Source organism: Myotis daubentonii, chromosome 7 (genome assembly GCF_963259705.1).
Source record: "Myotis daubentonii chromosome 7, mMyoDau2.1, whole genome shotgun sequence".
In the NCBI taxonomy this organism is placed as follows: domain Eukaryota; kingdom Metazoa; phylum Chordata; class Mammalia; order Chiroptera; family Vespertilionidae; genus Myotis; species Myotis daubentonii.
The window spans coordinates 94492985-94508553 of NC_081846.1; the positions used below are offsets into that span (position 1 = coordinate 94492985).

General features: G+C 40.5%; 1 protein-coding gene across 8 annotated transcripts in view; it reads right to left on the bottom strand.

The window, feature by feature from the left end:
• WDR33 (WD repeat domain 33) overlaps positions 1-15569 on the bottom strand; it is a 117092-nt gene that overhangs the window by 43064 nt on the left and 58459 nt on the right. Inside the window, exon 8 of one of the 8 annotated variants that reach the window (XM_059704800.1) lies at positions 11916-11971. The exons of the other annotated variants lie outside the window; for them this stretch is intronic. Within the exon in view, the coding sequence (XP_059560783.1) occupies positions 11931-11971 (41 nt within the window). The 3' untranslated portion in view covers positions 11916-11930. Of the gene's footprint in view, positions 1-11915; positions 11972-15569 lie in introns of those variants that run through there. 8 annotated transcript variants of the gene reach the window in all.

A 15569-nucleotide genomic window follows, 5' to 3' on the forward strand; every position in this document is an offset into this window, starting at 1 on the left:
GACAGGAATAAAAGAGACTGTCAGACAGATACACTAAGAAATATATTCTTTTAAATTCCAATGATAATCACAGGAATAAATTTTCAAAATTTTTAAAAGATTATCTCTAGGGAATGGTAAAAGATTGGCAGGTTTTTGCATTTCAAGTTCCACTGCTCTATAGTGTTGGAGAAAACATTTTACCATGGTGGAAATTTCCTAAAATGTTAAATTCTATGTTGCCTCTAGTTTCTGGCTAGACCACAACATTCTTAAACGTTATCATTAATGACTCTAGACGTGAGGATAACTCAGAAGTATCTTCCAAAAGTTTACATGTTCATTCTCTTTGATCCACCGAATTTACTGTTAGGAGACTAACCAAAGGAAAATTTACGAGTGGTAACAACTATAAAGGTACAAGGAAGCTTAGCACACAACTGTGTCTTGGCAAAAGCCTCTTGCAAATCCTAAATGCCGTCAATGAGAAGAGCTCAATATGTTGTGGTAGGTACGTGCTATAAAGTGTTGAAGCAGTAACCTAGAGGACTGGGGTAGTAATGAGATGGAAAGATGACCATAATACACTGTGTCATGACAGAATAGCAGAAGAACATATGTAGTAAAATCCCATTTTGTGTAGTTTTCTAGAAATTCTTTTGTATATGCAGAAGAATTGTGAAAATATACACACCAAACTATTAACAGAATTGTAATGACCTCTGGATGTGAGACTGAAAGGTGAGAGGACACTGACTTTTTACTTCTGGTTGTTTGAACTTTTTATAAATATAACCTTTGTAAATTGCAAAAAATTCTTGAGAAAACAACTTCCACATTAATCCCGGCCTCTGCTTTCCTTACCTTCCCACCCTCCATCTCCCCAGCACTGTTGCACATACACCCCAGCCTTCCGTGCAGCACAGTGGAAACGTGTAGATCCAGAGCTTATAATTCTCTCCAAATCTCATTTCCATGTGATACTCAGAATATACTTGACGCCTTGCATGACTGACAAAAAATGCATCTTAGTGTTGCATTTGGTCTGCGGCCTGGTTGTTAGGGGTGGTGCTGCCGGGAAGCCAAGGTGTGCATGATGCCCCCGTGTAGGTCATTAACTAATATGTGGACAGCCTGGTTTTTATTGACCATCTGTCATCTTCTTGGTGACAGGACAAGGTATAGAAAGACCAAAGTACACCCACTTTAACTAGTGGGAACACTTCTGAAAAGGTGTGCACTGATAGTAGGCTTTGTCCCGTGGAATTCGGAAAGACACATTTGTGTACGTGTATATGCAGAGTTGACACATTTCTTTGCCAGTCACCCACACAGAAATCACTACAGTATGTCCTCAGTGTTTCCCAGAGCGAGAACGCTGGTTAGCCAGGTCTCTGTGGCAACACTGCAGGCTGTGCTCCGCAGGAGCAGTGTGATATCTGAGTTCCGTTCCTGGTCTTTAACTCTCATCTTCAGCCATCACGCTGAACACAAAATCAGTCATGTGGCTTCTCAACCTGAACTGTGCTTCAAGAAAGGCTATTCTTTCACTACTCATTTTCAGGAAAGGCAACAATAAAAGGAGACAATCAAATAATAAAGAAAAAAATGAAAAGAATTAAGAAAAATAGAACAAATGAGGACTTACAATGTGACCACAGTGCTATAGTTATATAAATACTAGGGGCCCGGTGCACGAAATTCGTGCACTGGGTGTGTGTGTGGGGGGGGAGTGTCCCTCAGCCCAGCCTGCCCCCTCTCACATACTGGGAGCCCTCAGGCGTTGACCCCCATCACCCTCCAATCACAGGATCGGCCCCTTGCCCAGGCCTGACGCCTCTGGCCTAGGCGTCCGGCCCGGGCAGCGGGGACCCGCAGCTGCAGCGGCCCCACGATCGTGGGCTTTGCTTTAGGCCCAGGCAAGGGACCCCTAGCTCCCGGGACTGCCAGCTTCCACCGTGCCCAGCTCCCATCGCTGGCTCCACCCCTACTTCCTGCTATCACTGGCCAGGGCGGCAAAGGCACCTGATTCTCTGATCATGGCTGGGGGGCAGGGCAAAGGCGGCCCCACGGCCGCCTTTGCCCTGCCCCCCAGCTCTTAGCTCCCCCCTGGGTTTCTGATCACTGTCAGTGGCAGGGGCTTCTTCCTGCTTTCCCTTTCGCCTCCCTGCATTGTGCCTACATATGCAAATTAACCGCCATCTTGTTGGCAGTTAACTGCCAATCTTAGTTGGCAGTTAATTTGCATATAGCCCTGATTAGCCAATGAAAAGGGTAGCTCATACGCCAATTACCATTTTTCTCTTTTATTAGTGTTGACTAGCAGCCCAGTGCACAGAATTCGTGCACTGGAGGGGAGGGGAGCGGGAGTTCCCTCAGCCTGGCCTGTGCCCTCTCACAGTGGGGAGTGGGCCTAAGCCAGCAATCCGACATCGCTCTCACAGTCCAGGACCCCTTGCTCCTTACCGCCCACCTGCTCACTTCTCCTTACCGCTTGGCTTGCTGCTCCTTAGCGCTACTGCAGAGGCAGGAGAGGCTCCTGCCACCACTGCTGCACTCGCCAGCCATGAACCCTGCATTGAGCATCTGCCCCCTGGTGGTCAGTGCACATCATAGTGACTGGTCGTTCTGGTCATTCAGCCATAACAGTCACTTAGGCTTTTATTATATAGATCTCTAACAATTAAGTATTTAATTTTGGTCTATTGTAAAATGTCTCTTAAAATGTCCAAATCAACAATCCAAACCCAAACATGAATCATTTCTTTGGTCATTATATTTTTCAAGATATTGTAAAGCTAATAAAAGTAGCAATGGAAAGAATATTCTGGCCCAGCTGGTTTAACTCAGTGGATAAAGTGTTGGCCCAAGGACTGAGGGGTCACAGGTTTGATTACAGTCAAGGAAATGTACCTCGGTTGCAGACTTGATCCCTGGCCCCAACAGGGCACATGAGGGTAGCAACCAATTGATGCTCACATCCATGTTTCTCTCTGTCTCTCTCCCCCTCCCTTCCAATCCTATATAATAATAGGCTAATATGCAAATTGTCCCCTTGACAGGGAGTTTGACCAGGGGGCTGGGCTGGCTGGCCAAACACACACGGCCCCTCCCCCTGGCCCGCCAACCACTTGTGGCCCTCCCCCCCAGCCAACCCGGCCCGATCAACCCCGATTGGGGCGGGACAGCCTAACCCCACCCGTGCATGAATTCGTGCACCGGGCCTCTAGTCTCTATAGAAAATCAATGGAAAAACATTCTCGGGTGAGGATTAACAACAAAAGGAATATTCCGCTCTAAATTAAAATAATACTTCAGTATATCTTATACACATCATATATGAATTTACCTAACTAGAACTCAAAAAATACAATAAAACAAAAGACCAGCTAGTGGTTCTCAGGAAAGATTCAAATATATTATCTGTTCAAAAACCAAAACAGCAAGCACCCAAACATAGGAAAAGAACAGAACTCTGGGAACTGTGCATGGGTAATGATGGGAGTGAAACACTGCCCTAAGATAACACTGTGGTTCTGACATGACAGTGGAAGTGAAAAAGTATGAGGACTTTTATAAAGTTTTAAAAGTAAGTCATAGTTCCATTTTAATATAATGTTATTTGTTTAAATGTGGCTTATAATACAATTAATTTTGTATTATAATCACTACCTAAGAGTCACTATTAGAAACAGGATAGTTACATATGCTGCCCCATCCCAACTCCTGATCTAGCAAACAAGTTCCTCTTAAGTAAGCCCTTTGTAACACCTTTCCTGATCAACCCACCTCCTCTTAAATCAAATTAACTTCAATATGATACTTCCTCTAGACCCGTCATGCTTTCCAGCTATTTCCTTGCACAGGATTCCAGACTTAAGCAACAAATGTTTACTCATGCTGCAGCATGAGTAGAGCCTGCTGTGTATTTCTGGGACCTTCACAACAACCTGTGAGATAGGTGTCATTAGCCCATGTTACAGAGGAGGGAACACAAACTGAGATAGACTGACTTGCCCAGTGGCATTCAAAGCCAGACCAGCTCACTCTCAGATGAGTAGTTTAAAGTAGCCCAGAGGAAAAACAAAGGCTGCCCCAAATAGAAACTATGACTGCACCTAGAATTTTCAGAACCACCTACATAAGCACCTACGTCACTCACATGGAGCACAGCACATACACAGCAGTAATGAAGTGAAACAGCAAAAAAAAAACTTAAAAGATAACAATTTCTGACCTTTACTTGTGGAAAATAAATAATAAAAAACATAAAGCACATATGCACATACGTCGAAATGATGGAAGTATTTTCATAAATAAATGGGAGATGGCAACGTAACCACGAAACGACGTATGCGGAGTCTGGTGTAACCCGAGGACTGACTGTATTCCAATGCTACTGCTGCTCCAACAAAAGCACCAAGATGGACAGTTATACAATCTACATCCTTTCTTAAAGGTTTTCAAGGTTCACCCGGCCGGCATGCTTCCACAGTTGAGGATCAACCAATGAACCAGGAGGTCACGGTTCAGTTCCCAGTCAGGGCACATGCCCAATTTGTGGGCTCCATCCCTATTAGCGAGTATGCAAGAGGCAGCTGATAGGTGATTCTCTCTTATATTTTAGAGGGGGGAAAGGCTTCAAGATTCTCAAAAACACTCAAAACTACCATGAACCTATGAAGATTTCAATGAAAAAACATGATTACATTTATTTCTATATGAAAGCTCTACAGAACTAGCGGTGCCAACGTGAAGACACTGTTTGCCTATAATGTGTCTTATCTAATGGGCTAAACATTTTGAATCCTCTTTTCATGTGACACTACACAAAGGTGATCTGGACTTATTTGTAAGTATTCATAGTACGTCTTAGCTACAAGCCTAACTTTTCTGGTTTTAAAACTTACTCAGTTTTTTACCAAATGATAAAAAGAATTATTATTCAGTATTAAGGAGAATATCCAAGATTTATTATTCAAGGTGAAGATACAATAGAAGAAGACTATCTTGCAGTTTACTGGGAAACAAATTTTGTTCTGAAGACCTCTATATATTTTTTAAATATATTTATACTGATTTCAGACAGGAAGGGAGAGGGAGAAAGAGACAGAAATATCAATGATGAGAGAGCATCATTGACAGGCTGCCTCCTGCACGCCCCACACTGGGGATCAAGCCTGCAACCCAGGCATGTGCTCTGACCAAGAATCGAACTGTGGCCGAAACCGGTTTGGCTCAGTGGATAGAGCGTCGGCCTGCGGACTGAGGGGTCCCAGGTTCGATTCCGGTCAAGGGCATGTGCCTGGGTTGTGCGCATATCCCCAGTAGGAGATGTGCAGGAGGCAGCTCATCGATGTTTCTCTCTCATCGATGTTTCTAACTCTCTATCTCTCTCCCTTCCTCTCTGTAAAAAATCAATAAAATATATTTAAAAAAAAAAAAAAAAAAAGAATCGAACTGTGACCTCCTGGGTTCATAGGTCAATGTTCAACCACTGAGCCACACCAGCCATGCAAGAAGATCTCTATATTTTAAAGGTATCTTCAGATTGGCATGAGCAGATATTCCAAAAATATCTGATTTTAAAAAATTAGCATTTTGCCCAGCCGGTGTGACTCAGTGGTGGAGTGTCAACCTATGATCCTGGAGGTCACGGTTCAATTCCTGGTCAGACCACACGTTCAGGTTGCAGGCTCAGTCTGGGCATGTTTAAGAGGCAACCAATTGACATGTCTCTCTCACATCAATGTCTCTCTCGTTCTCTCTCTCCCTCTCTCTCTCTCTCTCTCTCTCTCTCTCTCTCTCAATCCCTCCCACCCTCCCTCCCTCCCTCCCATCCTGTCTTAATGGAAAAAATATCCTCTGGTTTGAATTGACAAAAAAATTAAGTTAAATTAAAAAGTTGCCATTTTTAAAGTCAAAAAGCTATAAAAACTACCTCATTGATCACAGATATTCTTTTATGTACTGTGGTGCTTACTTTAGAATATATGTGAAATTAAAATATCATTAAAAGTGACGCGTTTAAATCAAAAATCTTTAGCCATCACTTGTCCTGCTCAGGAAGAAAAGAATAACTGCCCCTCTCCACCATACCTAAGGCCAGGTACCTAACCAGGCACATAGCACACAAAAATTATTGGGATCGCCGAAGCCGGTTTGGCTCAGTGGATAGAGCGTCGGCCTGCGGACTGAAAGGTCCCAGGTTCGATTCCGGTCAAGGGCATGTACCTGGGTTGCGGGCATATCCCCAGTAGGAGATGTGCAGGAGGCAGCTGATCGATGTTTCTCTCTCATCGATGTTTCTAACTCTCTATCTCTCTCCCTTCCTCTCTGTAAAAAATCAATAAAATATATTAAAAAAAAAAAATTATTGGGATAAATGAATTCAAATTTCCTTTCAGTTATCTTTGATGCACACATCTAAGCTGGAATGGAACTGTGAAAACATGGTCCTTTTTGCCTGAGGTCAAGAAATTTTACAATTATAATTTTTAATTGCAAGGTATATAAAAGTTCATAAATATTAAAAAATTTTTAAAGTCCCTTTGATATTTCCTGCTTTGCATTAACACAGGCACTACAGAAATGAACAGCTGACTCTTCCCAGATGTGAAACACACTCCTGAAGCACTGGAAACTAATCCCTACACACTACATTCAGTGCAGTAGCCCCAGGATCAATGCAGGAGAACTCCATCACTTTATTTCTAAAAAATACAGGACTCATCGAGAGGAAAGGAACCCATAAGTACACACAATTTAAGAAAAAAAGAATATTACTACTTTTGAGAAGTCCCTGTGTATTCCCTTCCTGGATGTATCTGACTGTGGTTTTTAATAAATGCAAAGATTGTGCGGTTTAGCAGTGTATTCTGTTCTCTTTATAACTAAAGTGATCAGAGCACTGTATATGCTTCTCAGAAATTCCTGAAATCTGATTTAAATCAAACTTTAAAACAGTTTTCTAGTGTATCATAAAAAGGTGAGTGAAAGACAAAAGCTAATTAAAAGAAAAACAGTATTGCTCTAGGTGGGTTGGCTCAGTGGATAGAGCATCAGCCTGGGGACTGAAGGGTCCCGGGTTTGATTCTGGTCAAGGGCACATGCCCAGGTTTCGGGCTCGATCCCCAGTAGGGGGCATACAGGAGGCAGCCAATCAATGAGTCCCTCTCATCACTGATGTTTCTATTTCTCTCCCTCTCCCTTTCTCTCTAAAATAAATAAAAAATACTTTTTTAAAAAAGAGCCCTAACCAGTTTGGCTCAGTGGATAGAGTGTCGACCTGCAGACTGAAAGGTCCCAGGTTTGATTCCGGTCAAGGGCATGTACCTTGGTTGTGGACACATCCCCAGTAGGAGGTGTGCAGGAGGCAGCTGTTGGATGTTTCTCTCTCATCGATGTTTCTAACTATCTATCCCTCTCCCTTCCTCTCTGTAAGAAATCAATAAATTTTAAAAATAAATAAATAAATATAAATAAATAAATAAATAAAAAAGAAAAACAGTATCTATTGTGGTACTTAACTACTGATAAATATTTTTATGATACCATTTTTTATCGTATACTTTTAATAAAGGTCCTACCTACTAAAAATATATTAGATATATTTATCTAATTTTATCCCCTCTTTACAAAGCTCTGCATTTTTTTTAAAATATATTTTATTGATTTTTTACAGAGAGGAAGGGAGAGAGAGAGAGAGTTAGAAAGATCGATGAGAGAGAAACATCGATCAGCTGCCTCCTGCACATCTCCTACTGGGTACACGCCCTTGACCGGAATGGAACCTGGGACCTTTCAGTCAGCAGGCCGACGCTCTATCCACTGAGCCAAACCGGTTTTGGCAGGCTCTGCATTTTTAACTTTAAAAATTATCAAAGATCTAATTAGCTGGGAAGTTCTACAATATAACAGGGTAGCTAAATCAGCAGCAAATGGAAATTTAAGTCTCATCATTCAAAATTAACTCATGCAGACAGTTACAGAATATTTAATAAATGTAAAGACGCAAAGGTTCTTTCTGAAAATTGCTGCCTACATTATTAATCATGGTCATTTGTCACTCTCAAAAAACTGTAATCTTTCTATACAAGTGTCTGGGAACTGCCATTGACACAGCTGAAACCGAGTATGACGGCAGCAACATGCAGCTCTGCCACCCCAAGAAAGCCACAGAACTCTTTGAAGTGAAACAGCAAAAAAAACTTAAAAGTTTCTGTTATATTATGTGCAATATTTAGAACACGTGCAAAGATAGAACAATGAAAGCCAAGTATAAAAATCTAAAACAATTCCTGTAAAACTGTTACTGTACCATGTGAAATAAATATTTTAGGGCCTTACTAATTAATCTCTTTAAATAATATGCTTTATCTAATCTCTTTAAATAATATGCTTTATAAGTAAATATTAAGTCTTTTTCCCTTTCATAATATACTCATTATTTACAGAGGAGAACCTACCATAACCCAGTTTTTTTAGGAGAGAAGAGGGAAAACATCCTTAAATCGATTTTCTTCAAAATAAGGAAACCCAGACAGAGAAAATAGGTGTCCCTATGTAACATGTGTACACGTGGTTGGCTGGATGATTAAATGAGATGTGCCTGAAGTGATTTGGTTTTTTTTAAATATATTTCATTGAATATTTACAGAGAGGAAGGGAGAGGGAGAGAGAGTTAGAAACATTGATGAGAGAGAGACATCGATCAGCTGCCTCCTGCACACTCCCTACTGGGGATGTGCCTGCAACCAAGGTACATGCCCTTGATGGAAATCGAACCTGGGACCGTTGAGTCCAGAGGCCGACGCTCTATCCACTGAGCCAAACCGGTTAGGGCCTGAAGTGCTTTTAATATTAAACACACTATGTTACTGAAAGGAATTATTCCGCTACAGGCTATTTTAAAGGAAGACGGGTGTTTCTGTTTTCATTGTGGGGAGAATGAACAGGATTTTGTGGAACATTTTGTGGAAAAAGTAACTACGGTCCTTTACCTCATAAACCACAGGGTTTGTCAATTTTACTTTAATAAGTTAAATTATTTCCAATAAAAAATATCAGAGACTGTTGAAACCCTCAGACTTTGTAAACATGTCTTCACACAGTTCAGAAGCACACTGCTAAACCACAAAAATCTTCACAGAGGGGTTGATCTCATTAAACACACAGTCAAATGCAATCAGGAAGGAACGCACAGGGACTTCTCAAAAGTACTAATAAGCACCAGCTGGTTTGGCTCAGTCGCTAGAGCGTCGGCCTGCGGGCTGAGGGGTGCTGGGTGCAATCCCTACCTAGTAGGGGGCATGCAGGAGGCAGCCAATCAATGATTCTTTCATCAATGATGAGAGGGAATCATTGATGTTTCTGTCTCTCTCTCTCCCTCTCCCTTCCTCTCTAAAATCAGTAAAAATATATATATATATTTTAAAGTGCTAATAAAAGAGCATATTTTTGTGGGTGAGCTGCTGCTCTCCCATACTGCCAGCAGGATTGGAATAAACGCTCATATACGATTCAACCCTGTCTCTGCTTAATTGGCTCAAGTAGTGACAGGCAGCCCAGTCCCATTGATTGTCCAGTTACATATTCTGGCGACCACCAAGGGATGTAAGCGAGAGATTCCTCTGGGGAGGACCAGATATGCATAAGTGCCCTCCAGCAGGCTGCACAAATAGCAGTGCCCGAAGGACATTCTGAGCTGGCTAGGAGTTGTAGGCCCCCAGGACCTGGGAGTCAACCTTGGAACCACTCCGTTCAAGAACTGCCAAAGATTAACAACCTTGTTGCCCAAACAATGGAGTCCCATCCCAGCCTCCTACTTCCCCAGGCCTGTCATCCCAACTTCTCCATGTAATCCTTGTCTTACCCTACACACGCAGCTGACTTATGGGGCTGCAGAGCAGAATTTTGTGAATGACCTGCTGCTCTCCCACGCTGCCAGCAGGGTTGGAATAAATGCTCAAATGTGATTAAAAAAAACAAAAAGTACTTATAATACTTTTTCTTAAGTTGTGTGTACTCAAGGGTTCATTTCTTCTCCATGAGTGCTATATTTAAAAACTGAACACACATCTTACTTTCTGAATAAGTCTCAATAGACTCCTTATGTCCATGTTCTATTTATATAACCTAGTATGTATCTTATAACCCATTGTAGTTTGAACTATTCCTGTTTTAAATTTTTTGTTGTTAAATATATCATAAACTGAAAATCTATAACCTCTATGAATAGTTTTAAAAAAGAACAGTAAAATGAACTTAAGTAACTAAATGAGTTGCCTGTTCCCATGCCCCTCTGCTCTTCAAAAAACTACAATTCGGTCATCACAGCTCAGGAAACATTATTGCTGTTGTTACTTTTAAAAGATCAAAAACGGCAGTTTAACATAGTGGTTTGAGAGTGTGAACTCTGGAGCCCAACAACCTGGATTCAAATACGACCTTGGGCTAGGTTTACTCAACTTTTTCCCAACTAGGCTACTCAGTTGCAAAATGTGGATAAAAGTACTTATCTCACAGGATTATTAGGAAGATTAAATGAGGAAGATTACTATGCCTGGTTCATAGTAAGTGTAATGTGTCAGCTATTATTAAAATCAGGAAGGAAAGACAAAATTCAAGCGTGTGAGACTTGCAGCCTGAATTCTTTTTAGGGGTATTATGCTTTTTACTAAAATTGACTTCAGTGTTCTTACCAACTCCATTTTTTCCAACGCTTCTCATTTACAGGTTAGCTGGTCGTAAGTGATCTAACTACACTGATAAAACTACATTTCTATCAGTAGCATGACTCTTCTCCCATACTATCCATCTTAAATTTGTGAAAATATTACCTTCCCTATTGAACTTTAAGAAGCACGATAGGGGTCAAAACCAGTAAAAAAAAAAAAAAAAAAAAAAAAAAACTTGTACTTATGGTAGTATGTATAGTGTATGTTAATTAAACAAATCCATTTTAATAGGTCTATTTAGCTTTGAGTCAAATGCATTAGCATCAGTAATCTAGAGCAGGGGTAGGGAACATCTGACCTGTGGGCCGTATGCAAGGCATTAGGGGTGAGTCAATTAAATGTTTGACCAAATATAGCAGGCTAGATTTTAAACTGATAATTTTCTATAGCCTGCAAATGATGTTAAAAATATCCAAATGCCTTTTGGAAGAAAAAAAGGTTCCCCACCCCTGATTTAGAAGCTCATGTACTCCTGGTGCTTAAATGTTATTTTAATTCCAGTCCATAAATTGAGTGCTGCAATTTATATGGACAGGATGTGCATAAGTGATGCTGACTTGCATATGGGTGGATATACACATACATGGTACTTTTCAATGCTGCACTATATTCAATTTACTAAATGTCTGTCTGTTTTTCCGACCTATGAACCAATCATCAAGACCTTTTGAATAGCAAATCTCCTGACAATAGGTCTATGCTCATTGTAACCTTAAAAATACGGATTACTTTTTCTCATGTAACTTCTTCCTTTTCCAAGAAGCCTACAATTTCAGGAAGGACATCAAAAAGCAACTGTAGCCGAAGCCGGTTTGGCTCAGTGGATAGAGCGTCGGCCTGCGGACTGGAGGGTCCCGGGTTCGATTCCGGTCAAGGGCATGTGCCTGGGTTGCGGGCATATCCCCAGTGGGGGATGTGCAGGAGGCGGCTGATCGATGTTTCTCTCTCATCGATGTTTCTGACTCTCTATCTCTCTCCCTTCCTCTCTGTGAAAAATCAATAAAATATATTTAAAAAAAAAAAAAATATTCCTATAAAAAAAAAAAAAAAAAAAAAAGCAACTGTAAATTCTGCACTCAACAGTACGGTATCTGGCTTCTATCATGCATAGGGACCCTTGTATGCTCACAGCTGGAAGATGACACTAAAGACGTGCCAGCTGTCTTCAAGTACTCCAAGGAGCCATGGAGAAGAGAGTACAGACTTAATTCTTCATGTTCCAGAGGCAGGATAAGTTGTAAGGAAACAGATTTCTGAGAGAGGAAAAGAACTCTCTGAAAATTTGAGTAATGTAAAATTGGAAAAGGGAATCATGTAAGGCAGTGAATACTATTATCACTAAAAATGTTTGAGTAGAACACTGACATTTAGGAATGATGTGGAAAAGGTAAGTATTTAATAGAGTTGGACTACATGATCGCAAACCTCTCCTTCAATTAAAATGTTCTTGAATTTTATTAATACTTAATCCCAAGTGACGGTCTAATGTACAACACTCACATGCTATAGGCATATGCGTACCTGCACGATGTTGCAGAGTGTGTGTGGGATACATGATTATGACCCCTTCACCTGGGGCAACTAACATTTTAGAAGTTGCAAGATCCTATCCTTACTGTTTGGAATTCTATCATTCCATGATCCCCAACCCAAGTGAAAGATAGGAAAATTATAAGAACATTAATTTTATTATTTTATAAACATTTCTAAAATTCAGAAAAAAAATTTTAAATGAGGAAATATGGGTAATCTATATATATAAAAGCCTACTATGCATATTGTCAACCAGGAACCAGGAGTTCAATTGCTCGCTATGACGTATGCTGACCACCAGGGGACGGCGCGGAACGAAGGCAGGCCCTGGCCAGCAGCTGGCAGCCAGGAAAGGGATGCCGCAGCCTGCTAGCCGCCAGAAGGCTCCGATTGCCCCTGATCGCCAGCCAGGCCTAGGGGCCCTACCCGTGCACGCATTTCATGCACCGGCCTCCAGTTGAAGTATAATAACTTAACCACCACACCAGATCTACTATTATATTAAAACTGCTTGGGTGGTATAAATAACATGGTTTAAAACAGTTATATTTAGCCCTACCTGGTTTGGCTCAGTAGAGAGAGCACTGAACTGCAGACTGAAGGGTCCTGGGTTCAATTGCACTCAAGGGCACATGCCTGGAATTGTGGGCTCGATCCCCAGTAGGGGGCGAGCAAGGGGCAGCTGATCAATGATTCTCTCTCATTGATGTTTCTATCTCTCTCTCCCTCTTCCTTCCTCAATGAAATCAATTTAAAAAAAATTTTTAAACAGTCATATTTACTCCATATACTGAGATACTAAGAAACATATCATAAAAATAAAGTAAAAAAAATGTTTAAGCAATAAAACAGGGCCTGGCCAGTATGGCTCAGTTGGTTGGAGCATCCTCCCGTATATCAAAAGGAGGCAGGTTCTATTCCAGGTCAGGGCACATCCCCAGTCGGGGCATGTGTGGAAGGCAACTAATTGATGTTTCTTTCTCACATTGATGTCTGCTGTCTGTCTTTCTTTCTTTCTACCCTGCCTTCCTTTTCTCTAAAATTATTTTTTTAAGCAAAAAACATGAATTACCTAGAACATATATCCTATAAGTACATGAAGGTATATTATTATACTTTTATGCCTCTTTGCAATTTCCATAGTAAAACTTAAAAAGAGCCGAAACCGGTTTGGCTGAGTGGAGAGAGCGTTGGCCTGCGGACTGAAAGGTCCCAGGTTCGATTCCGGTCAAGGGCATGTACCTGGGTTGCGGGCACATCCCCAGTAGGAGATGTGTAGGAGGCAGCTGATCGATGTTTCTCTCTCATCGATGTTTCTAACTCTCTATCTCTCTCCCTTCCTCTCTGTAAAAAATCAATAAAATATATTTTTAAAAAATAAATAAATAAAATAAAATAAAAAGAGCACCCACATTTTTTAAAAAATGAAATTCAACTCTCAAATCAATATAAACATGATAGTGGGGTCTTTTTAAGCTATAGGAAGAACAGGAATGGGTTAGTATCCACTTAACTATATCCAAATTCACTTGGACTCAAATCTGAAAATATTTAACTGCTATTTAATACCTCACATACAGAGGAAATTGCGGAGGAAAAGTTCTTAAGCACCATTTAGAAATAGTTTCATTACTAAAATTGAGTAACACTTCATTAGAACTTGGATTTGAAAAATGTTACTACATAACAGGTTTGTTTTTTTAATCCAAGATGCATAGTAGCTTTATATCTGACTTCAGGTATTATAGTCTTAATCTACTATAAAATTAATTGTTCTTGGTAGTTTAGAATTGCTTTTAATAAATAAAATTGTTTCCTCTGTATTTCTTAGAATTTCCAAAGCCTAGAAAAAGGTGTTTATCTAATTTCTGTTTAACAGCTAAGACTTCTACTAATAGCCCTAACCGGTTTGGCTCAGTGGATAGAGCATTGGCCTGTGGACTCAAGGGTCCCAGGTTCGATTCTGGCCAAGGGCATGTACCTTGGTTGCAGGCACATCCCCAGTGGGGTGGTGCAGGAGGCAGCTGAATTATGTTTCTCTCTCATTGATGTTTCTCTCTATCTCTCTCCCTTCCTCTCTGTAAAAAAAAAATCAATAAAATATATTAAAAAAAAAAAAAGACTTCTACTAATAGTGAAGAAAGAAGAAACATTAGTGTAGTATTAGACTAGGAGTGTAGTGGTAAGATTCTAGTCCTGGCTCTGAACTTACTTTACACTGAACATGTCACTTAAGCCTTCCAGGTCATAGTACTCACCCATAAAATAATTCAAACCTGATGACTTCAGAGACTGCACCCAGTCTCTGAGGCTGGACAATAGGATGACCTTCATAGTGCGTGCACACTTTCACTGTGATGGTACTCCGTCCTTACACTAGCTATTGCACACAATACTATGGATGAACCCACATAAAATGTGCAAGGCCAGGAATGTTTAAGCAAATGTGATTTTTTAAATATACTGTATTGGCCGAAACCGGTTTGGCTCAGTGGATAGAGCGTCGGCATGCGGACTGAAGGGTCCCGGGTTCGATTCCAGTCAAGGGCATGTGCCTGGGTTGCGGGCATATCCCCAGTGGGAGATGTGCAGGAGGCAGCTGATCGATGTTTCTCTCTCATCGATGTTTCTGGCTCTCTATCTCTCTCCCTTCCTCTCTGTAAAAAATCAATAAAATATATTTTAAAAATAAATAAATAAATAAATAAATATACTGTACTGAAATATGGGTTAGATATCAAGGGCATTTATTTTCTTGTCTAGAATGCATTGACACTATATGCTGCAAATAAAGCTCTGAAGTTATAAAACACTTACAAATCAACCAACACAACTAATCCTGCTGACTCTTGAACAGAAAGGAAAATCTCTGAGTAATAATTTCTTGACACCCAACACCTGTGGCACCTATACACCCATGGAAACTGTTACTTTTGTGGCGTAATGAAACCAAGAGCATGGAGTAGAATGTACTTTTGGTTATATCAGGGCAGGTGCAAATTAAGCACTTGAGAAAACTACCTTCCTAGTTAGTAATAAACTAATGAGATTTCGTTAAAAGTGTAAATGTTTGTGTCTAAATGTTTATATTGCATATAGAAAACACAAAGTTAATTCCCTAACCTCTAGCACCACTTAACTTCCATAAATGGTGTTGATGTGTTGCTGGTATTTCAAAAGCCCCACTTTATGAAGTCTAAAACTAAGCTAATCCAAATGAAAATACAGACTTCTTTTTTAAGATGGAGTGATTAATAGATGTTAGTTTATAATTATGATATCAATAAAAGTAAACAAGGACCCTCCAAATTTTAGTAA